Raw genomic sequence first — 22434 nt, forward strand, 5'->3', positions numbered from 1 at the left:
AGATCCAGCTCTGAATTTGATCTTTCTCAAAGAATGTGCATTGTGATCCAGTTATTTTCCTTGTCAAACCTGTTAACCCACCTTCTTTTTCCCCCTTGCTAAAGCAAAAGAAGTGCTTATCCAGTTTGAAAAATGCATATGGATGGGCTGCCCTGGTGGGTATCTGCAGATCACGTTTCTGTGTACGTTTACTCATCAGTACAACACAGTTGCAGATTATCCATAGAGTCTGTTTTATTTGTTGTTCGTGTTAAACCTGCAGTTGTCATTTAGATTTTCCAGAGTTTTGCCTTACAAAATTCTCCTTTGAATGTACGCCACAGCCCTTTGAGTAGATTCTGTGATTAAAGGACGAAGATCAGGGCACAAGTCTTTAAATGTAGATCTCTGGATTGCAAGTCCAACTTCCCAGCTGGGAATCTCCCAGGCTCTGTTTCCAAGAGTCTCATTCCTTTGTGATCTCTGTCCTTAGAAGAGCTCGTGACTAAGCGTATAGTTTGTAATAAGCAAGGATAAGAATTTATAGGCTGTGCAAGCCAGGAAAACAAATAGTCATTTATTGATTTATGTTTATTAGCAATAATGGACTTTTTTAAACATTTGTTGTTCTTGTGGATCCCTGTTCTTGAGCCACTCTACTAGGAATAGGGGCCAGGACACACTGACTCTCTAAGCAGAAGAGGGAGGGCTTGGATTGCTGTTGGGATGCACCCATTTCCAGTTCCACAGGACTGAAATGGTGGAGAAACCCATCTGGTTCCTTCCCAGTCCCTCTCACAGATGTCTGCTCTGGTGTGAGCCTTAGTTGCAGGGGAAGGAGACAGTGGGATCAGACTAATGCTGTGCTACTTTGTCTCTTGCATTTTGTGCTGCCTGCATGTCTTGTAGCAGGTTGGATTGCTGTGGTTGAGCACAGGGGAGAGGAGCCAGCCTAACTTCAACTTAATCACAGATGGGCCAGGGGTGTTGGGCAGACTCAGGGCAGCTTAGCTTCTTCATAACCAGGGCTGATCAGGATTGCTGCTTCACTGAAGAACACTGAGCATTAAGTCATTTTTCTGATAGATGCAAAACGCGTGGGTGTATATGGGGCAGCCAGCGCGACACAAACGAATTGGCTTCATTAACGCAAGCAGTGAAAAACAATGACATGAAATACTGTCGGGGCAGGGAAATGAGGGTGGAGGTGTTGTTTCACAGGCTTTTGTGAATAGGGACGACTGATCCAACGCAAGCCTCCTTTGACTTTCCCAAGCTGTTACCTGAACTAATTGATAGTTTCGCAGTTGAAAGAGGAACGCCAGATGGACTTTTTAGCCTGGATTTGTTTGTGTGGCAGATGGCAGCTGCTGGCTGGGACGGGGAGTGAGGGAGAAGGCAAGGCCACCCCCACCACACTGGACACCCGCTCAACTCCCTCCCTCTGCTTTGGCACTTATTTCTCTAGGGAAAAAAAAGCCCTTCCAAGCAGGAGCTGTATTTCAAAGGGAGAAATAGAGAAGAAAAATGAATGAAATATGTTGTGGATTTTGAATGAAAAACCAACAGATGAATTTTCCATCTGAAATTAATCTGTCTCAACTGTTTTAATTGTAAGCCAGTGGAAGTTATTTCTTTCTGGAGTAGATGCAAAGAAAAAAAGGGAGAGAAAAAAAAACAGAAATAGCATTTTCCCATTTTTGTTCATTTCTCAAATCTTCAGTCCTGTGTAGCTTGAAAAACAATAGCAAGATCGAGATGCTTGTTTGCTCTGAATGTATATCTGAATGTTATTTCAGATGTCAAGTACCTAAATGTTTTGTATGTGTACGTAATACCGCCCTTCCTTCTTGTTTCATGTTAGGAACCTGAAATGACTCTACCATTTTATAATTAGAAATGTAAAGAGGGGACAGCGGGTGGGAGGGTCTGTTATTTTTATAGCAAGATGTTCCTTGTATTTAGTGAACATTTAAAATGGTTTTGTACTTGTCAAAATATACATTCCATCCATTTCCAGAAGAGGATCATTTCTATTGAGTAGTTTATAAGCAAACCAAAAAACTGTGGTGTCCCATTTGTACGTGGTTCATGAACAGAGCAGAAGTATCCTAGTTTTCGGTGATGGCTCCAAAGCTTTTTCCAGCCATGTCTCTTTTCACATGCTGCAGAGCCATACCAGCAAATGCTGACGTTAAGAAGGAAAAAAAAAAACCCGAGTGAAATAAATACCATATGGATCAGTGCACAGCTTATCGAAATCACTTCCAGCTTGGAGACAATGGTCTGTCCCAGTGGAACAAGGTAATCAGTCCCGCTCCGGATGCAGGACTGTATTTACTGCTTCTGCCCTGGCAGGCTGGGGGGTGACAGGGCTATCACACTTGGCACCGTGGCCCCTCTGGCTGGGAGCCTGGTTCTGGCTGAAGCTGGTTTGCTGGTAAGGCAGTTGGTTCCTGCAGGCTGACCACGTTGTGGTTCTTCCGACTGTGGAAACAACCCTTCATCTCCACGTTAAAAACCAGTTCCTTCCTCAGCCAGCTGCATGTTGGTTTGCGCAACACCCAGCAAAGACCATGGCAAAATCACAGTGGCATTTACATAGCTCTTTCTCTCATAGTCAGCTTCCTCCCCCCTCCCCGCCCCCCGGCTACCTGTGACTTGCTGCCAAAACAGTGCAGTAGCAGTTTGTGAAGCGAGCCTTTTTTTCTAGCATTACTTTCTGTACAGTATTGCAAATAGACTTTAAGTCTGTGCCGATATTTTATAACGTCTACATCTTCCCCTCCAATGCACTTTATCTCTCTTGAAAAATGTGGGAGTCGGAGAGCTACCATCTTAAAGGGATTTGCCTGAAATCATGAGGCACACACTTTTTATTTTGCTTCCTTCTTGCTTTGTTATATACTGTAAATGCTGAAGAGCATGGACAGTGACTCAGCTGGGGGAAGTACCAAAATGTTGAGGGTAATATTCAGAAGCATTATTCAGTAGTACAACATGGCTATTTTTGTTATATAGAGGATTATAATGTAAATATGTGAGACTGTGTTATTATGTACTAGTAAAATATTGCAACTCTCAAAGTTAAGATGGTGAATTCCAAGGAATTTTATTGCAAGTTTTTTAATAAAACAAATCTGATTACTGTGTCATGTGTATTTTCTAACAGACTGTGTTAAACTGGCATTTCCTGATGTGGGAAACATGCGTGTTCTTTCTTCCTGAACTCCACCACTTCAGACTGGTGTTCACAGAAGGCAGAAGCTACAGCAGGAAGGGACCCAAGTGGCAGCCTGGCCTTCATGACACCACTTCAGCCCCAGTCGCTGCTCAGGTCCTCCCTGTCCTTCAGGTGCTTTTGATCAGAATGCAGTGGCTGTTTGAGTTAAATGCCTCCACTTGCCCACCCCAGGTGCTGGGCATAATGTGTTAAACCAGCTTTAAACAGTGACAGCTCTGCCATGACCCAGTGGGAATGGTAGCAGTGGTGTGAGGGGTCATCAGCTGCTGCTCTGCATCCCTGGGAGCAGGGGGCCACAGGAGAGCCCCAGGGATGGTGGCTGGCCAGCATAGGTGTGCTGCCTACAAGAGGTTCAAGGCCCAGCAAAAATCCTGCCTAAAACAATTTAAGAGACTTGAAGTTTTCCAGCATATACAACAGAAGGCAGACAGAAATCCCTGAGGGGGGTCAAATCCTGGCTTGAGCCAGGGCCCAGCCATCCCTCATCCTGGCCCACATTTTGTGCTTGCCACCTGGTGCCTCCAGCATGGATGCCTCTCACCTACCTGCAGCAGTACGTTCAAGGCATCAACAGCCAAATTGTTTGGGGCCCTAACCTGGATTTCACACAGGAGTGAGGAAGGCAGCCGCCATGGGCTAGATCACACATAGCTCCCCCGCGCCTCCTTGCTCCCACCCTCCTGCTGGGCTTTGTTCTTGATGTTCATGAGAGAGGGGCAGCAGGCAAGCTCAGAGCAAGAAAACCACGTGATTTAACATTGGCTCTATCATAGAACCACCTAGGTTGGACAAGACCTTTAAGATCATCAAGTCCAACCATTACCCCAGGACTGCCAAGTCCATCCCTAAACCATGCCACTAAAGGCCTCTACTACATGTGTTTTGAACACTTCCAAGGGCAATGATGCCACCACTTCCATGGGCAGCCCGTTCCAATGCCTGATTACACTTTTGGAGAAGAAATTTTTCCTCATATCCAATCTAAAACTCCCCTGGCACAGCTTGAGGCTGTTACCTCTTGTCTTACCGCTTATGACTTGGGAGAGGAGACCAGCCACCTCCTCACCCCATCTTCCTTTCAGGTAGTTGTAGAGAGCAGTAAGACCCCGCTGACCCTGTCTTCCCCAGACCAAACAACCCCAGTTCCCTCAGCCATTCTTCATGAGACTTGTGCTCCAGGCCCTTCACCAGCTTCATTGCCCTTCTCTGGACCCACTCCAGCAACTCAAGCTCGCTCTCAGCAATGCCAGAAATTACTTTTCCCCTCCCAACCCATGTCAGCCAGTTGGCAGCACAGCCTGGAGCTCGCCGTCCCACCAGCCCTGTTCCAAGGGCAGAAACCCCATGCCAAAAGCATGGACGGCCTTCAGAGGGGGACTGCAGGTATTGCTAGCCGAGGAATCTGGTCCCGCTCTTCCCCATGTCTCCCTCCCTGCCTGCTGCTTTGTTCTCTGCCTTCCTTTAGTGACTGTCCCAGGGAGCGATGGGGGCCGGTGCTCCTTGGCAGGCAGCTGTGGCAGTTGCTATGTGATCTGCACACACAACACAGCTGCTGTGCCTGCTGCCGGTCCCGAGTCGCGCCGCACAAGTAACGCAGCGGGGAGCTGCTGGGAATGGCAGCGGGGCTATAAATAACATGGGGCGTAAGGCAATTCATTCCAGGATGCAACGCATACTTGGGGCTTGTGTTACATCACTCCCAGCTCTATATGGGAATCGTTTCTGGTCAGAACATGGAACTAAAGCTGCGCTGCTCTATGCTCTGTTGTGGTTTTTTTTTTTCCCAGAAGGGATAAGCCAAATTCACTCTTGTGATTCAAGGAGGTGACCCTCAGACCCATCAATGGAGAGGACTCGGGATTCAAAGGGCATTTATCCACAATTGCACTGTGCAATGATTTATACAACCCAGAATTCCCTCTGTCCCGTGATACCCAAACCATGCTAGGAAAGAAAGCAAGCTTTGTGCTGCACACTTGAGGGAACCCAGTGGGGAGCTGCAGTCATTTGTGCAGGGTTTTAGGAGCCACATTGGGAAAACTACGAGAAGGCAGATCCACAATGCGGGGAGATCAGGTCTGCGGGCATCCCAAAGAGAATAAGAGGCTTTCACGGCCCAGAAGAAATCTAATGGGCTGGTGCATTTATCATAGATAAGCCATAGGAAATCTGTGCTCAGTGAGGGTGTAATTCTGCAACACACATTCCTTTGATCCCCGTGCAAACAAGCTGCCAGCAAACCCTGGCAGCAGCAGAAGCAAGCAAAGTGACACCACCTTCATGTGCCTTGTCCACACTTTACTGCAGTCAAAGCGGACCTGGGAGCACAGGCTTGCACAGGGAGGCCAGCAGCGATTCGTGGTGGCTGCAGCCCAGGCAGACGTCCCTTCTCCTGCTCCAGCTCGGAGGCATGGTAGCTCCTGGCAGAGGGACAGAACAGCCATGTGGGAGCGGGAACGCCTTAGACATGTTGGCGGAGCCCCAGAGCTCATCTGTCAGAGCCTGCAGCTCAGACGAAGTCGTTCCTCTGTCCCTGCTTGGGGCAGCCGTGCTGGCTCAGACCAGCAGCCTGCCTCACCTGTGTCTGACAGCGAGACTGGGAGCAGGCACCCACAGAAGAGTCACACCGGGGCACCCGCCCCTCTACCCGTCACTCCTGGCTTTGCAGAGGTCTGAATATATCCCTATGGTGTCAGTGATTCCCAGGGCAGGGGCACAGTGTTCCATTCCTTGGCATGTCCTTGCTGCCTTTCTCCAGACCTCTCTGCACTTAACTGCATGGCGGGGGGGTGGTCCCAGCCAGAGCACACCACTAGGCAGGGAGGATGGAGACAAGCCCCATGGTGGAAACAGAGACAAGGTATCACCCAGCGCAGTGACAGGAAATGCTCCCAGCTCCCGTGGGCTTTGGAAGTTACCTGCATACACCAGCCCAGAGCACAAGCACTGCACCCCAGCCAGGTGCCCTGCAGCTTCTCCCAAGGCCAGGGGTGCCCAGGGGTGCCAGCCTATATGGTGTCTCTTACGGTGGTTGTGATATTTCATAGAACCATGGAGTGATTTGTGTTGGAAGGGACCTTAAAGCTCATCCAGTTCCAACCCCCTGCCAGGGGCAGGGACACCTTCCACTTGACCAGGTTGCTCCAAGCCCCATCCAGCCTGGCCTTGGACACTGCCAGGGATGGGGCAGCCACAGCTTCTCTGGGCAACCTGTAACAGTGTCTCACCGTCCTCATAGTGAAGAATTTCTTCCTGATACCTAACCTATATCTACCCTCTTCTGAGTTCAAAGCCATTCTCGGTTGTCCTGTCACTACACGCCCATGTAAAAAGTCCCTCTCCAGATCTCCTTGGGCCCTCTTTAGGCACTGGAAGCTGCTCTAAGGTCTCCCTGGAGCCTTCTTCTTCTCCAGGCTGATCAAGCCCAGCTCTCTCAGCCCATCTTCATAGCAGAGGTGCTCCAGCCCCCTGACCATCTTCATGGGTGTTTTCTGCCAAGCCTCAGGTTCTGGAGGCGAAGGCGGGAGGGTCAGAGCGGAGGGAGGGCGAGGTGAGGTGGCAGCCGAGGCGGCTGGGGTGAAGACGTTTCCAGAACCCGAGCGGTAAAGAGGTGCTTATAGCTCCGGAGTGCAGCGGCCCGGAGGCACGACGCTCACCGCGTCTCTCCAGCAGGAGGCTCCCCCGCCCCGCAAATGCACCGCCGGGGCTGCTTTAGCGTTCACAGCATCACAGAGTGGTTTGGCTTGGAGGTGACCTTACAGCTCATCCCGGCTCCACCGCCCCGCACGGGCAGGGACACCTTCCACTAGAGCAGCCCGTCATTTGCCGAGCTAAATCAGTGAATATTTACCGTGTTGAGCAAGTGAAAGGCACCCTGGGGAGCTTTTCCCTGCTCTTCCTTCTGCGCTCTCCCTTGCTGGGAGAGAACAGCCTGGGGTCCCTGCCATCACCTCCAGACAGTGACGCCCAGGAAAGCTCTAAGTGCAACTGGGTTTGCGCGTCCATCTGCCCAGTAGCCAGCAGGTTTGGCAGAGGGGAGCGGGACCGCTGCCCTGCTCCACAGGCAGGAACACCGAAGCAAAACCCAACAAGGGCACCAGCAGCAGGATGGGGACAGGAGTGGGGCTGAAGACCAGCACTGCAGCACCACTACAGCCCAGCCATCTGGGTGAAGGAGATGGCATGTTTTAGCTGCATTTTAGCTAAAGGAGTGTTACTAAAGCAAATCGGTTGAAATTCTGTGCATGCACTTACACTGTTTAAAAGCAGGTTATTTTGGTGCGTTTTTGGCCACCGTTCAAGGAGGAAGAGACCCAGGCATGAACTGACAGAATCACCCTGCATGGGGAATTGTACTTGAACAGGGACTTTGCAGGGGGAAAATCCCAAATTGAAGCGTGATGCCCATTGTAGGGTGCTGGATCTCACATCCTATTCCAGCCTAACCATGAAAAACCCCCACAGACACTTTTAATGGGACACAATTCAACTGAAATCCAGATCCACTTCAGTACCATTTATCATCTCAGCTGACATCCTCAGCTATCCAGACTGAACTGCACGCTTGCAGGTCTAACACATACTGGTGGTAGAGCTTCAAGGTGAAAATTACTTCACCCCATAACCCCAGTGTGCATTTGCCTTCAGAGAGACACTTGGCAGTGGCTATGCTCTCCCAGAGAATGTTGTTTCCACACGGGCAGCGCTGGAGGAGCTTTGGGGAGGCAGGAAATGAGTTTTGCTTTCAGCCAGGCTCAAGTGTGAGAGGCAGGGAATACCAAGAAGGATGAGGAGAATTGTACAAAGGTGTGTTACTTACAGTGCTGCTTTGTTTGAAATAATTGTCCTAAAGGACAATAAAGACGTGAATTTTCTTAGGGAAAATTGACCCTCGCTGACTTCCAGCTGTGAAACTGCTCTGATAAGAAATGTTAGTACTAACATCCTCTGTTTACTTTTGCTCGGTGAAGTCCTAAATACAAGCAGCTGCCAAAATTCCCCAGACACATGTGATGTCTTGTTAGCATTGACCAGCCCTGGTCATTCCTGATGAGCCAGGTGTGTGGGAGGGGGGATGCCCAGCAGGCTGGGAAGGCAATTGCAGAAGCTGGGGGCTGGTGGTATAAATCCCATTGATCCTGCAAAAGGAAAGTGCTGCTTCTATGCTTTTATTTTGTTTGCTGGGCCTTAGGGGCTTTCCTTTTTGTGGAAGGAAAGGGCTCACAGCCACACTCGGGAGCTGTTCTTTAGGGTGTGAAGAAACGAGTTGCCTGTGCTTTGACTGGTAGAAAACTGTCCTTTTCTTCCCTGAAGCTGGTTGCCCCTTGCTGGAGTAGTCTGCTCAGCCTATGGTCTAAAGTGCTCCTGAACCGTTCGCTTTGCCTGGGTTTGTCATGCACCTCTTACTGAAAGGCCAGATTTTCACATGCATAACCTTAATGTACACCTTGGAGAAAGGGGTAAATTCCCTGGTGGGCAGCTCCCTGCCAGGGTGAAGAGGAGGCATTGCCCTGAGCCGGGGTCCTGCTCAATGTTGTGACTCCCCCAGGCCTGCCACAGAGCTGAGAGAGGCTGTGTCTGTTCCCCTGCAGAGGAGGCGTTGGGTGGGTGAGCAGGCACTAAGGAGACAGGTGGGGTTTACTTCTTCTTCTGGTAAGCCTGACAATGTCTTCCGAGCCCTCCTACTCACTGAGAGGGAGGCAACCACTGCTAGAGGTGATCAGGCTGGTCTACAGCAGGAATATTTACTTGGGAGCAGTGATGTCTTGAATGCCCTTGGAGCAATGTTCCTGCTAGAGCTGAGTGATGGAGGAGGGCTCTGTGGGCAGGGGTGAGAGCCACAACATTGCTTTTCAGAGGCAGATTAGTGTTTAAAAGGCCCTGAGGACATCAAACCCATCACAGTTTGGGGTCTGTAAGACCTCTGATAATTCTTGCATAGTATGGGCTTAATTTGGCCATATCACTGATGGAGTGTTGAGTGAACTGAGTTCATCCTCAGATAGAACCATAGAATGGTTTGGTTTGGAAGAGATCTTAAAGCTTACCCAGTTCCAGCCCCCTGCCATGGGCAGGGACACCTTCCACTAGACCAGGTTGCTGAAAGCCCTGTCCAATCGGGTCTTGAAGATAAAGGACACAGAAACAGCAAATCACCCAGGGAGAAGCGTAATAGTTATTGCTTGAGTGCTGCACACGTGTTTTGTTGGCAGGCAGACTCCACCAACAGTGAAGCTGCTTCGCTCTGACCGTGAGAGTTTCTCCCTCCTGTGTTGAAGATGATAATGTTATGCGGTGGTGAGATCATCTCCCTGGAGATGAAACTTTGCCAGCAAAGGAGCGAATCCGTGCTACTGAATCTCGCTGCTCAGACATCCGAGATGTTAAACGGAGCAATTCAGAAATGCATTGGACCATCTTGGAGACGTGAAGTCTGGCTCCACGAGTGACACATTAAACACAAACTGCGTGTGGAGCGTAAATATGTTTTTGACTTTCTAGCAGAAGAGTCTCAGTTTGCTTTGTTTTGCCCTTGATTGTAATGCCAGAAACCATTCTAAATACCACTACTCTTGATGGTGTTAGGAAACATTATATGCCTCATTTGTTCTCTAATTTGTATGGAAACAGCTTACTCCTGCCTTTTGGTTTCTGTAAAGCTTGCTGATAGCCAGGGAGTCAAATGCTTTAGTTTTGCTATGAATACTTTACTGTAAATGTGGTCATCCTTGCTGTTCTTTTCTCGCTAGCTTTGTTACCCCCTTTCAAGGGACTGTGGTCCTCTGACACCAAACAAGTGTGCATAAACTGCCATTATTCAAAGGATGTGACTGAGAGCTTGCATTACAGTGTTTAAAGCCCAAACAGCATCTTTTTTCATAGAATCATAGAATAGTTAGGGTTGGAAAGGACCTTAAGATCATCAAGTTCCAACTCCCCTGCCATGGGCAGGGACACCTCACACTAAACCATATCACCCAAGGCCTCGTCCAACCTCGTCTTGAACACTGCCAGGGATGGAGCATGCACAACTTTCCTGGGCAACCCATTCCAGTGCCTCACCACCCTAACAGGAAAGAACTTCCTCCTTATATCCAATCTAAACTTTCCCTGTTTAAGTTTTAACCCATTACCCCTTGTCCTATCACTACAGTCCCTAATGAACACTCCCTCCCCAGCATCCCTATAGGCCCCCTTCAGATACTGGAAGGCTGCTATGAGGTCTCCACACAGGCTTCTCTTCTCCAGGCTGAACAGCCCCAACTTTCTCAGCCTGTCTTCATACGGGAGGTGCTCCAGTCCCCTGATCATCCTCGTGGCCCTCCTCTGGACTTGTTCCAACAGTTCCATGTCCTTTTTTTGTTGAGGACACCAGAAGTGCACACAATACTCCAGGTGAGGTCTCACGAGAGCAGAGTAGAGGGGCAGGATCACCTACTTCGACCTGCTGGTCACGCTCCTTTTGATGCAGCCCAGGATACGGTTGGCTTTCTGGGCTGCAAGCGCACACTGAAGCCGGCTCATGTTCATTTTCTCATCAACCAACACCCCCAAGTCCTTCTCCACAGGGCTGCTCTGAATCTCTTCTCTGCCCAACCTGTAGCTGTGCCTGGGATTGCTCCAACCCAGGTGTAGGACCTTGCACTTGTCATGGTTAAACTTCATGAGGTTGGCATCAGCCCACCTCAGAAGTGTGTCAAGGTCCCTCTGGATGGCATTCCTTCCCTCCAGGGTATCAACCGAACCACACAGCTTGGTGTCATCGGCAAACTTGCTGAGGGCGCACTCAATCCCACTGTCCATGTCAGCGACAAAGATGTTGAACAAGACCGGTCCCAGCACCGACCCCTGAGGGACGCCACTTGTTACTGGTCTCCAGCCGGACATTTTCTCCCGCTCAGAAGGAGGTGACACTGCTGATTGTCTTTTGAGAGAGAAAAAAAGTGTTTGAAAACAACATGTTAAAATATTTCACTTTTTTATGAAGGTATCAGGGGTTCAGCTGGCTGGAGGGAGGATATGGTGCTGTGCATGGTGTGTGTGTTAAGGAAGAGGTCTGTTTGGTTGTGTATTTCTTAGTGGAAACCATTGGAGCTCGGAATTGATGCTCTTGGACCTGGTGTGACCTGTGAGAGCAAAACCTTGGCAGAGTTGTGCAGGAGGTGTTGCTTGAGACCCTCTTTCTGAAGAGATGCTGGTGGCCAAAGCTGTAGATCAGTAGCTCAGGCTGGAGCAGCATCTTGGTGGGAGACACCCATAGGGCAGGACATTGAGTCTGATGGAGCAGCAGGAGCCAGACATACAAGCTGCTTGCAGACCTGCTGGGTGCCTCTTTTCCACACATGTAAGACATGGCAGTACCCTAGAAATTTAGTAGTCCTGTAAATTTCCCTTCTTTTGTGTGATATTTTTCATCCTGGAGCCTCATTTTCAGACCCAGTTTGCTGTTACAACCCCACAGGCATTGATAGATTTATTCCTGACTTCCATTCAGTGAGGTTGCAGTCAAGCCTCCTGTTCTTTGGGTTGATTGTGTCTCCTTTATTTGCTTACTTCTGCAGAAATCTTGATGCTCAGGAGCATTTTCCTTCCTTCCCTGCCTTTTCTCCATTACTGCTGTAATTCTTTGTGGTGAGTTGACTTTGAGTTTGTCATGTGGTAACAAATTATTGCACGGGAACAGCTGCAAACAAGTTATGCCTTAAAGAAATGCCTCTCAAAAATAGCTACATATGGGCATACCATATGACACAGCCTCCTTGTCTCCTGATACCCCAGCCATATTTCTGTGTGTGTAATGTCTTCAGCAGCAAGTATGCCCCAGCTGGTGGTCAAGGCTGAGCCCTGAAGAGCTGCTGTAGGTCACTGGCACACCCCTGGGGATGCTCAAAGCCTGGGGCTGCCACGTGGAACGGTTTGTCTTCCTCCCCATGTCCCAGCATGAGGGAAAATGTCCCCCATCAGTCAGGCCTCCTGCTGCTGATGCCCATATCTGTGAAACCAGATAAACGTGAGCATCATCCAAACCAGTCCAAAAGGCCATGACAGGCACTGTACAGGCTTCTTGGTGCCTTTCCCAGCACCTTTTCCTCTGCAGGGAGCAATCCCTCAGATGTGTTTTAGTCCCTACATAAAGGGGGAGAGCAGGTATCCTGGCCAGGAGGTAGCAGCACATTGCCAGTAAAAGCCAGTGTGGCTGCTTTGATGCATTTTGCAGTCCATTTTTCTTTTTCTTCTATCCTTTTAGCACAAGTTTTTGGCTGTTCATATTCTGATCACACAGGAGGAGCTATTTTCTGCAGCAATGCCTTTCTGTGTTGCCTGTGTGACTCTGACTTGCGTTTTTGCTCATCACAGAAAATGCAAAGGGGAAGGTGGCTCTCTGTTTGGGGTGTATTATGAATGAACTTGAAGTATGGTGGGTTTTTTTTGGTTTGGCAATATTTTTTTCCACAGAAAAGCTTTTTCCTTTGGCTGTGGGGGGTCTATAATCTCTCTGTAGCTTGTAACTGGACAAATTCAGGGCCACCAGTGACGGTCATCATACACCTTCACTTATCTGCTTGCTTGCACCCTTGGAGCATTGCAAGCCCAGGTTCCTGGGCAGTATGATGGCAGGGAAGCTTGCCCTACAAGGAGGCAATAAAAAAGCTGCATTGATAACGCATGTTATAAAGGAAATCACTTACATATCAAGGGCTGTGCCTCTTGCACCTTGTCTTTGGGAGCTGCTGTGAGCTGCCCGACTGGGGGGGCTGGAAATTCCATTGGGGATCACATTGGCTAATGTTCAGTCCTGTGTCTGCAGTGTTTTAGGTGCATTTAGTCAGTCCTCAGAAAACTGATATTGCCATAAAAAGCACCCAGAGACTCCTAAATTTTGTAGGATACAAAGCACTTTCTACCCCCATTAAAGATGGATATCAAAATGTCTGCTACTTGGTTTGTGCAGGAAGCTTAAGGGATGTGTAAAATGCCATTGCAGAAAACAATCATGTAGTTATTTACTCCTGCATGAGATAAAGACATGGAAGGCATAAACCATGAAAGCAATGAAAGGAAGTACCGTAATGCAATGTCCTATTGATCTGTGGGATTTGCTGCTGCTTAAGATGATGGTGCTGCAACTAACATTTCTAGTTGTACTAACTAGAATAAAAATAATTACAGGATGAAAAAAACTTTAAAACACAAGCTCCTTAGGCTTAAAGCTTTCTACTGCTCACTTGTTAGCTGGCAGGGTACAGAAGAAAGGCTTTCTGCCATCCATGCATATTACTGCAGTGCCCAGTTACACATGCTATGAATGTTTTATGTCTCACTCCAGAGTTGCTTGTAACATCTCCTCGGGAAGGCTGAGTGCCAGACCTTTGGCTGCTAGAAATCGATGTAGTGCTGCTGACTTAGGAGGCAGACTGCCCCTGCCATGGGCTCAGATGGCTCCCTCCCAGCACTGGTATGGGATCTCATGCATGCAACAAAATCAGAAGATGTCCAAGAAACAGGGTAATAAATGAAGGAAAACCTTGCTTCTTGCAGGGGGAAAAACAGGCTGGCATCTCAGAGATGGGGAACTGGCACTACAGACTTGAATAGCACAAGGTGGTGGGGACAGTGTTCTTAACAGTCCCTCTCCTGCCAGTGCCTTTGCCCCTTGATGTGGCAGGGTGGCTGCAACGACTTACAGCTGCCTGGGCTTTTACAGGTGGCACCCATTTGTAGCTGGGGTGTAATCAGCAGCACTGTAGCACAAAGTAAATGATTAATTGTAATTATGGCGTGTTGCAGAGCTGTAGTTGAGAGCCTTTCTCTTAATTTCAAGCCCTAGTTAATGCACTGCTGTAATAGCTATCCCAGCAAACCCTGGTGATAGACATTAGCAGGCTTAGTGAGTGAGGAAGCTGGGAGACAGGCAGCAGGAAGGAGACAGCTTGACCTTTCCTTAAGCAATGTTTTTGCGTGTGGTAGAACACCTTAACATCGTGGATGCTGCTACAATAGCTTTCATTGCTTCCTTTTTCAGAGTAGAGAGAGGGTCAGGCTCTTCAGGAGCTGGGAGTGGGCTCCTGGCCTCACTGTATCTGCATAGCTTCCTGGCTACCCACATCCAGACTGTGTATGGAAATACCCTGCTGTCTGCTTACACTCAGATCAGATAAGTATTTGAGGGCATTTGTGCCAAGGAACAGATAACTGCTTAGATGATTTCTTCCCAGTATGCAGCCAGAGTTTCCACTGCACTTCAGATCAAATATACTTTCTGCTAATGGAAAAGGAAAAATAAAGATAATTTAAAATCAAACCCAGGGACTGCAGGAACCAGGGGGTTGATTCTTGGGAAGTTTTGACTACTTCTGAGTTGCATTAAAGCTGATTGATGCGGGCTCAGATTGCATAATAATTCATAGGAGAAACCCAGCTCACAGGAATAGCTGCTTCTTCAGCGATGTGCTGCTTTGACAGGCAGGTCTCAGAGACCACACAGTGAACATCGAGCTTCTGAGGATATCTGTCAGCCCTCTCTGAAGTGATGCATAACTTCGTCATGCACAAGAATAAGGCGGCGCGCAAAAGACTGATGCGTTTTTTTTCCTGCCTCCACCCAGGCCCCCCGAAAGCTCATGTATCCTTGAACCCCTACCAAAGAGAGTCACTAACTGGGTCTGTGGGTCTTCTTCATAACAACAACTTGTAGGGAGACCAGATGAGAGCTGAGAATCAAGAAATGAGCTTTCATACCAGCAAGGAAGCAGGGCTTTCAATTACCCATAGGACTGACTAGGGAGGAAACATTGAACTTCTGGGTTTTCAACTGTACGTCTAGGAGGGGACACTCGCAACGCTTTGTTTCCAGCAGCCTAATAGTGCATGATGGAAATGTTCCTGTGAGGGCCAGATAGGAGAATTTCCCTTCCAGTTCCTAATATCCCACTATATTGCCATAACACCTTGTTTCCCGTGTTTACCTGTTTTTCTAAAGACAGCCCTAGAACAAAAGCCTTTGCCTGCTTTGACTACCTTTCCTCTTGTGTGATGCTTCAGCACAGCTTTGAATGAGGCTCTGGTACCAGCCCACAGGGATTTTGCAGGCTCTGTAGCGCAGTGTCTGAGTCATACTCTAAAAATAGCCAGGAAAATGTCAGCCCAGCCAAAGTCATTGGCTGATTAACAATGAAGTTTCATGACTCCAGCTACCTCCAGATACACTCCTGATACGAGCTTAAAAAAAAAAGGAACAATGGAAATCTATGGGTAGGGACTTTAAATATAAATTTAAAAAAATTAAAGTTAGTAGAGGTAATACAGAAAGGGCTTTCCCTATCATCACCACAATTAACACAGTGATTAGGTAGCAAAGGGCTAGAGGGACTGTCTGGCTGTGCGTGCAGTATGTCCCTTCTAGCAAGAAGAATGAGAAAGAAACTAAAAACTGGACAGGACTGAATCAAATCTTTTGTTGTTGGAAGCAATGCAGGACCGTGGCTGTGGTATCCCATGGGAATAGGAGGTGGTCTGTGGACAACCAGGGGCCAGGCTATGGGATACGGTGGAACAGACGCGGTGCCCATCCCCAGCCCTGGGAGGTGGCCAGGCACGAGGTGGTGGGAAGCCTCCTTGTCAGGAGGAGCTGGGCTTGCCCAAGGGGCAGTTCTGCTTTACTAGAACTGACCTAGTCAAAGTGTCCCTCCAGCACATGTATGCAGTGTCATCGTGGTGCCTATGGGCAAGCGGCTGGTCTCTGAACTGTGGTTAGACATGGGAGCTTGGCCAGAAGTGTTGATGGAGGCAGGGGAGAGCATCCCAGTGCCAGAAATGTCTGTCTGCTGCAAGAGCTGAGGGCGTACCTGAAAAAGCATCTGTCAACAGCTCATTCAAGAGCCTTGGAAAATAAGTAAGAAACTAATCACTCTAAAAGCTAGCACACTGCCAGTACAGGGGCTGCAATGCTGCAGCAGCACCTTGTGACAGCCAGGCATGCTGAATTGCTTGCAGTTCAAACGTGGTTCAGACAGAGCCCCTTAGGAAAGGAGCTGAAATACCTCATCTGGAGAAACAAAGGAATAAATCAAGACTGGGCACTGGTGCCTGACAGCTATTTCCAGATAGTGAATGCTTTGCTGGCTGAGTTACCTGTTCCTGTATTAATTCTAGAAAAGTCTTTGCTCCTGATTGCTGATTTCTTATGCAGAGGTTCAACCAAAGGCTGCTGGCTGTGTGGTCAAGGGGAGAAGAGGAGGGATGCTCAGACATAACCAAGCTGTTGGAAACAGCAAGGGCAAGGTGGTGGTGCTGACACCCTGTCTAATAACTGATCTGCTTTGTATGCCAGGGAGTAAGTGTTGTTTCACTGCAGCTTGGGCAGTCTCATCACATCTCACTCATCGTCATTACAGTGTCCAGGCTAGTTATACTGGGAGTCAGGATCAACAAAACTATGCGTTGGCCCTGCATACAGTCCTTAAGTCACCCTGTCCAGTATATGAGCTTTTCTACAGCTTATTTTCAGGCAGTGAGTGTGTTAAGTTAACTGAAGAGATGTCTACCTAGGGTGAATAGCAAAACAGAATTGCCATTAATGGCAAGGAAGGGAGGGGGGAAGATTTAACCTGGTACTTCTGAGGAGCTTTCCTTCAAAAGGGGAGGGAGATGTGACTCTCACCTCCCCCCCCCCCCCCCCCCCCCTTCCCCCCAGACCTCATGATGCTTAATGCAGTGCAGCAGTATGCTCTCTGCAGCCACATGCTGCAAATAGCTTTTCCACCGCAGAACTCACACATCACAACTCTGGTTGGCCCATGGGGGTGAAACCATGCAAAAGAAACAGTGCTGGGGTGGAGTCACCCTGCTAGAGGCCCTGGTGTCTCCATGTCTCTGCATCCAGCCAAACAGATGCTGGTGGGAGAGCTGCTGATACCCCGGCATCACTCCCAGTGCTTGCCTGTTAAAGATGGGGTCCACTGCATTGCCTGTCTAAGCCAGTGGGTGGGAGGGCTGGGCTGCACCAATGCAGAGGGGAACACATCTGCCACCCATGATGCTGCAGAGGTGTCTTGGCAAGGCCACAACAGCTGGACAGCAAGTGCCAGTCCATCCCGTGGGCTGATGTCTCTGCAGGGATGTCTTCTGCTCTGGCCATGGGATCTTCTTGTTCCTCCTCAGCTCACTGTCTCACTCCAGGTCACTGACGTGGAGGAGCTTCTCAGCTTGCTGAGCCTCATGGATGAAACAGTGAGGATGTGCAATTTGCTCTCCTGGGTCCCTCCTTTGCCCAGTAAAGGTTTCCATTTCTTGCAAAGGAAGCCTGACTCCCCTCCAAAAGCACCCTGCCTCCTAGTGCACCACAAAAAGCTGTGTGTGCTTCCCAGTGACAGAAGGAGACAGACCTTGGTTGACCCTGTTCTGGGATTTTAAAGCTGTACCCCTTGTTCACGGTGCCATAGAAAGGTATATTTTCATAATACATGGAGCAGCCCTCCTTCTCCAGCTCCTATCCAGGCTTAGCTGCTATTGGAGGTTAAAGAGAGGTGAGAGAGCAGCTACATGCTTCACAAAGAAGATGCAGAGATGGGGCTGGATGGATTGCTTGATGCACTTTGAAATTCAGATCTGCTGCAGCAAGGGAAAGGCTGGGAATCGAGCAGTAGAGGAAAGGCTGTGGAAGTGACCCAGCTGGTATGTGAAACAATGTAATTATTAAAAAAAAAAAGTTTAAACATTCAAAGGGATGGAATGCTTAAATCTTTCACTGATGCTGCTTACCCCTGAAATGTATGCTATGAAAAAGGAAATATTTCTGCCATGGGACTTGTAAATCTGCATTCTTCCATGACCTCTGAGCTTAGTAGATGCTTTTTTATAAGCTGAATAAATGCAAATTAGCAATAATGTTTCCCTGGTCTGGCAGTCCTTCTCCTTGCACTGAGGACAACAGAGGCACAGCAGATAACAGGGTATGTTTCTCTATGTTGGGAGAGGTCTTTTGCTTCTCAATAATCAAAGAATAATTTTTCGTGTCACCCTGGTGCGGTAATATGCTCTCACCTATCAGTCTTCCCTTGCACTATAAGCTCATCTGTCATCCCTCATAAATAAGTTTGAAAGATGTGGTTGGTTAAGCAGGCAGTGCAGCTTATCAAATAAATATTGCAGGGGCACAGATAATAAAGTGGAGTGAGAAAGGGGGAAATAAAATCTCCATAATGGGCCTCACTAGTCTGGCTGTTACAAGACCACCTTTTAGCTGGGCATGTGGGTAACTACCCGGGAACAAACATGTGGGCACCCCTGGCTACCCAGGCCATCAGCAGAAAGGGGGACTGGCCAAGCTGGGATGCGTGGAAGCAAGATACCAGTTGTTAAATATAGATCCTGATGGTCCAGAGACACATCTGAAAAACATCAGCATAAGTCTGTTGTTGTGTTGATTTGTGCCAGGTGAAAGTGGCTGTAGTCTTCTCCATGGTGTCACTCCAGTTTCACTCTGGTCTGGGTATGTTGAACTAAGAGATGATTGGCAACTGGTAGAAAATCCCCAAGCCTTCACATTATCCCTGCTGCCATGCTCATTAACTGAGATGCAGCCACTAAGTATCATCTGCAAATATTTGTAATAGCAATTTTTTTTTAGTTTTGTCCCTCCGCAATGCACAGGTCTACACATGAAGTTTGAGGTAAGCTGTGGGAGGTTGTGGATTTATACCACAATACTTGTATCTGGATGATTCCTTGGGGCACAGTGTTGTTCTTGTCGGGGAGGTGAAGAGTCCCTTAATCCAGATCAGTAAATCCACTTTCAGATTTATGCTTGATGAAAGCAAGATTATTCTTAAATGTGCCTGACCATGGAGTTATTTTGGAATGATTACACAGGTTGTTCATTACATTAGAGTTGTGTTCTTTGAACAGATTACCCAGATTCCACTGATTTTTACATTTCACCACCACCTATTTTTCTCCTCCTCCAATTACTTTGATACTCGGCTACTGAAGAGTACATGGGGAAATGCTGAGGACTGACTTAGAGCTGGCAGAGAGCCCATGAAAACCTCACCAGCTCAGAACAATTTCTCCTTAGCACAGGTTTTTTTTTCCTGCTTTTTTAAATGAGTGCTGATGCTTTATCAAGACTAGCTGGGGTAAGTGTCTCTCCACGAATCAGCTGGGTTTGCTTGGGTGGGTTGGGTTTGGGTTTGGGTGCCTTGGGTTTGGTTGTGGGTTTTTTTTCAGGAAAGATAGAGGAAACCTTTCCTGTAACCTATTTTGCACAACTATTTTGCATGTTCTCCACGTGTGACTGGACCTCCTGTTTCTTGTATATGTCAGATGTCATGGAATGTGTTACCTTCCCATTATTCTAATGAGAGCCTGCACAGAAGAGCACTATGAAGGTCTTTATGCGTTAGGAAGGCAGATTTCTGCATCTTCCAAGCCAAGCAAGAGACAACCTTAAGCTTAAACAGAATTTACCTTGTTGATGATCACTTATCATCAGCAAATTACTCACAAGGGTGGTGGCAATTAATGGATCCATTCAGTGTTGTTCTTGCCTTGTTTTATGTTTGATGTTTGAAGACATCAGTAGTTCCATTCAGATTTTTGGGGTCATGAAACACAGATTTGAGCTAAGGGTGTTGGATACTTTTGCAGGCACTGTCACAGGGCTAGGATCTAAAGCTAGTGGCAAAACCATGTTCAACGAATAGTGCATTTAGCGTTAGAGAGCTAAACTTGAAGGATTGGCTCCAAAAGGCATTTCCAGTGATACCATCAGTTTTTATGAAAGCAATCAACGAGAAGAAAACACTATAAAAATGTAGATGGGCCAGACAGCCTGTGAGTACATTGCTGAAACATACGTGCAACAACAGGACCTTCATTATTCAAAACTTGTCTGCGTACAGGTTCGTGTGAGCCCATCTTCAGCCCGACGAGTTTGCTTCACTTTTCTGTTTTTTCCTTTCTTAGGGGAGAAAAAAACGATTTTAGTCTGTTCAAAACACACATGACTTTCCAGCCTCTGAAAAGCTCCGTCTGTTCTTGCCTTGAGAGCAATTACACTTCATCTTTTCAAAGCAAACCACAAATAAAATATGTCATGAAGCTGTACAGAGAATGAAAAGCATTCCTGGCTGCTTCTCTCCAATACCAACAAATTGATTCCTGAGGTTTTTCCTTTATATATATACAGACACACACATGCATTTTGAAATTTAATGATTATTTTATGTAAAATTGATTCAGTCCCTTTGTGAAGTTGTTGGGCCAGATTACCTTCAATACTTTTCAACCCAAAGTTGTCTGGCTAACTTCCTTGATTTTCCACAGCTGGTTTTCATGGCTACAGAAGTCTCGCTTCTGCGCATAGGTATAAGGTGTCAGAAAAACTGAGATATACAATAGTCATTTCTCTTAAATTACTTGTAAAATTTTGGGGATCAAATGCTCAAGCCTCCATCCCACACCACAAAACTGATATATGCAATGACACAGACTTCAGTCTTTGTGGAACCCATCTGTGCTTCCATAGGGAGGAAAAAAAGTAGTCATCATTTTCAGCCCTGATTTTCTGTTGCTTGCAGTTGCTGATTTGTAAAGAGCTATGTGCTGTGGACTTTGAGATAGTTGCTGCACATGAATTCTGCTGAGTGGGAAAGAGAGGTGTTGTCCCCTTCCCTGCCCATCCAAGCAGAAGGCTCATTACACCGGCTGAGATATAAGCAGCACTACCATCATCTTGGAGAACCAGAGTCACAGACAAGGTAAAGATGCTTTAGGAACAAAACTGAATGTAGGGGTTGTACATTAGTCATGTTTGAGTTTATTTATTATCATCCTCTGGTTTTATTTTAAACATGCATCTGAGTGATGCCTACTTTCTTATCACAGGGGAATAGACTGAGCAAGCCACTCAAGTCCTAGCAACTGAGAGTGCAGAGGCTGACCTTCCATCAAGCAAGTGTGTGATGAGCAGGGTGCTGTGGTTTCCAGGCCATCCCACAGGCACCAGGGATCATCATCACTGTGCAGCATTGGCACTATCTGCCCTTTCGCTTCCAGTGCATAGAAGGTGGGGACAGGAGCTCCTCCAGGTTATCCACTGCTTCTAGCTAAAGAATTGCATAAGCTCTCTTATGAGGGGGGAGAAAATCCCCAATTGATCAGGTATTTCACTGGTGCGTGGCAGCTCCTGGAAGGGGATGATACCAAAGTCATTAGCATGGGTTTACAAAGATTTTAATAATGCATATGCATACAATCTACGTAATAATGCATAATACATTAATTCTGCAGAGAAACTAATGGAGTTTATCAGTGGGGGGCCTTTAAAATAGTATAGAGAGTTATTTCAAGAGTTTCCAAGTCATTAAAATGTTCACTTCTTAAAGGCCTGTGGGCCGTCGTTAACAGAAGATGTTAATACTTCGCACCTAAACTTGTTCCAGCCTCAGAATTGGTTTAAGATAGACTGAGTTGCTTAGAAAGGAATTTTAGCTTTTACTATGTTGGTACATTTATGGACTGCTCTGTATAATTCATAACTGATATTTTATGGGATCGTTTTTCCAAAGGTAGAATCATAGAATCATAGAATAGTTAGGGTTGGAAAGGACCTTAAGATCATCAAGTTCCAACCTCCCTGCCATGGGGAGGGACACCTCACACTAAACCATATCACACAAGGCTTCGTTCAACCTGGTCTTGATGATGTTATATTTTCAAAAATATACTTAAGTACTCAGCAAAGCTAAAGAATAAGTAATGTTTCTGGTGCTCTACCTGTTGTGAAACGATTTCATACTTAGTCATACCTAGAAAAAATAATGAAAGTGGTGAAAGTGGTTTCCTGTTGTGGTTATGTGTCACTAACAATGCTGCTTCTGGGATGTTGCAAAGAAAAAAGAAAGAAAGAAGAGCACTCTTTTTTTGTGCTTTAATGGAGCATCTAATACTACTTAAATATGCATTTCTTGACAAATGATTTTGAAAGATTGTTTCAATACATCCTTTTTTTTTTCTTCTTTACATGACAAGATGGAGATTTCAAGAGTAATTAATTTCACCCATGATGTGCACACTGATATACTTACAAACTGTGAGATAATGACTTTTCTCAATGAGTTTGTTAAGATTGATAGTGGAAGAACTTACTTAGGTACTGGCATATTTTATTCCCATCCTTTTTCACCATTATACTCATCTTTCATTTATTC

The 22434-nt window shown here is 47.1% G+C and overlaps 1 protein-coding gene and 1 long non-coding RNA gene across 3 annotated transcripts in view; both read left to right on the top strand.

Moving 5' to 3' along the window:
- The window catches only part of RNF150 (ring finger protein 150), a 142216-nt gene extending 120439 nt beyond the window's left edge, over nt 1-21777 (top strand). Inside the window, exon 8 of the mRNA XM_061442009.1 lies at nt 21110-21777. Coding sequence (XP_061297993.1) covers nt 21110-21142 — 33 coding nt within the window. The 3' untranslated portion in view covers nt 21143-21777. The remainder of the gene's footprint in view (nt 1-21109) is intronic.
- On the top strand, nt 8314-9940 carry LOC133275693 (uncharacterized). Of its 2 annotated transcripts, none has more exons than XR_009745657.1 (2): nt 8314-8507; nt 9436-9940. It is a non-coding gene; the product is annotated as an uncharacterized LOC133275693 (long non-coding RNA). The 2 variants fall into 2 exon arrangements; XR_009745658.1 differs by lacking the exon at nt 8314-8507 and adding an exon at nt 8711-8853.
- Nucleotides 21778-22434: the final 657 nt, after the last annotated feature.

The sequence above is a fragment of the Pezoporus flaviventris genome, unplaced genomic scaffold (genome assembly GCF_033815535.1).
Source record: "Pezoporus flaviventris isolate CSIRO_AGI_PZ_B2104156 unplaced genomic scaffold, CSIRO_AGI_Pfla_v1 ptg000002l, whole genome shotgun sequence".
Taxonomy (NCBI): domain Eukaryota; kingdom Metazoa; phylum Chordata; class Aves; order Psittaciformes; family Psittacidae; genus Pezoporus; species Pezoporus flaviventris.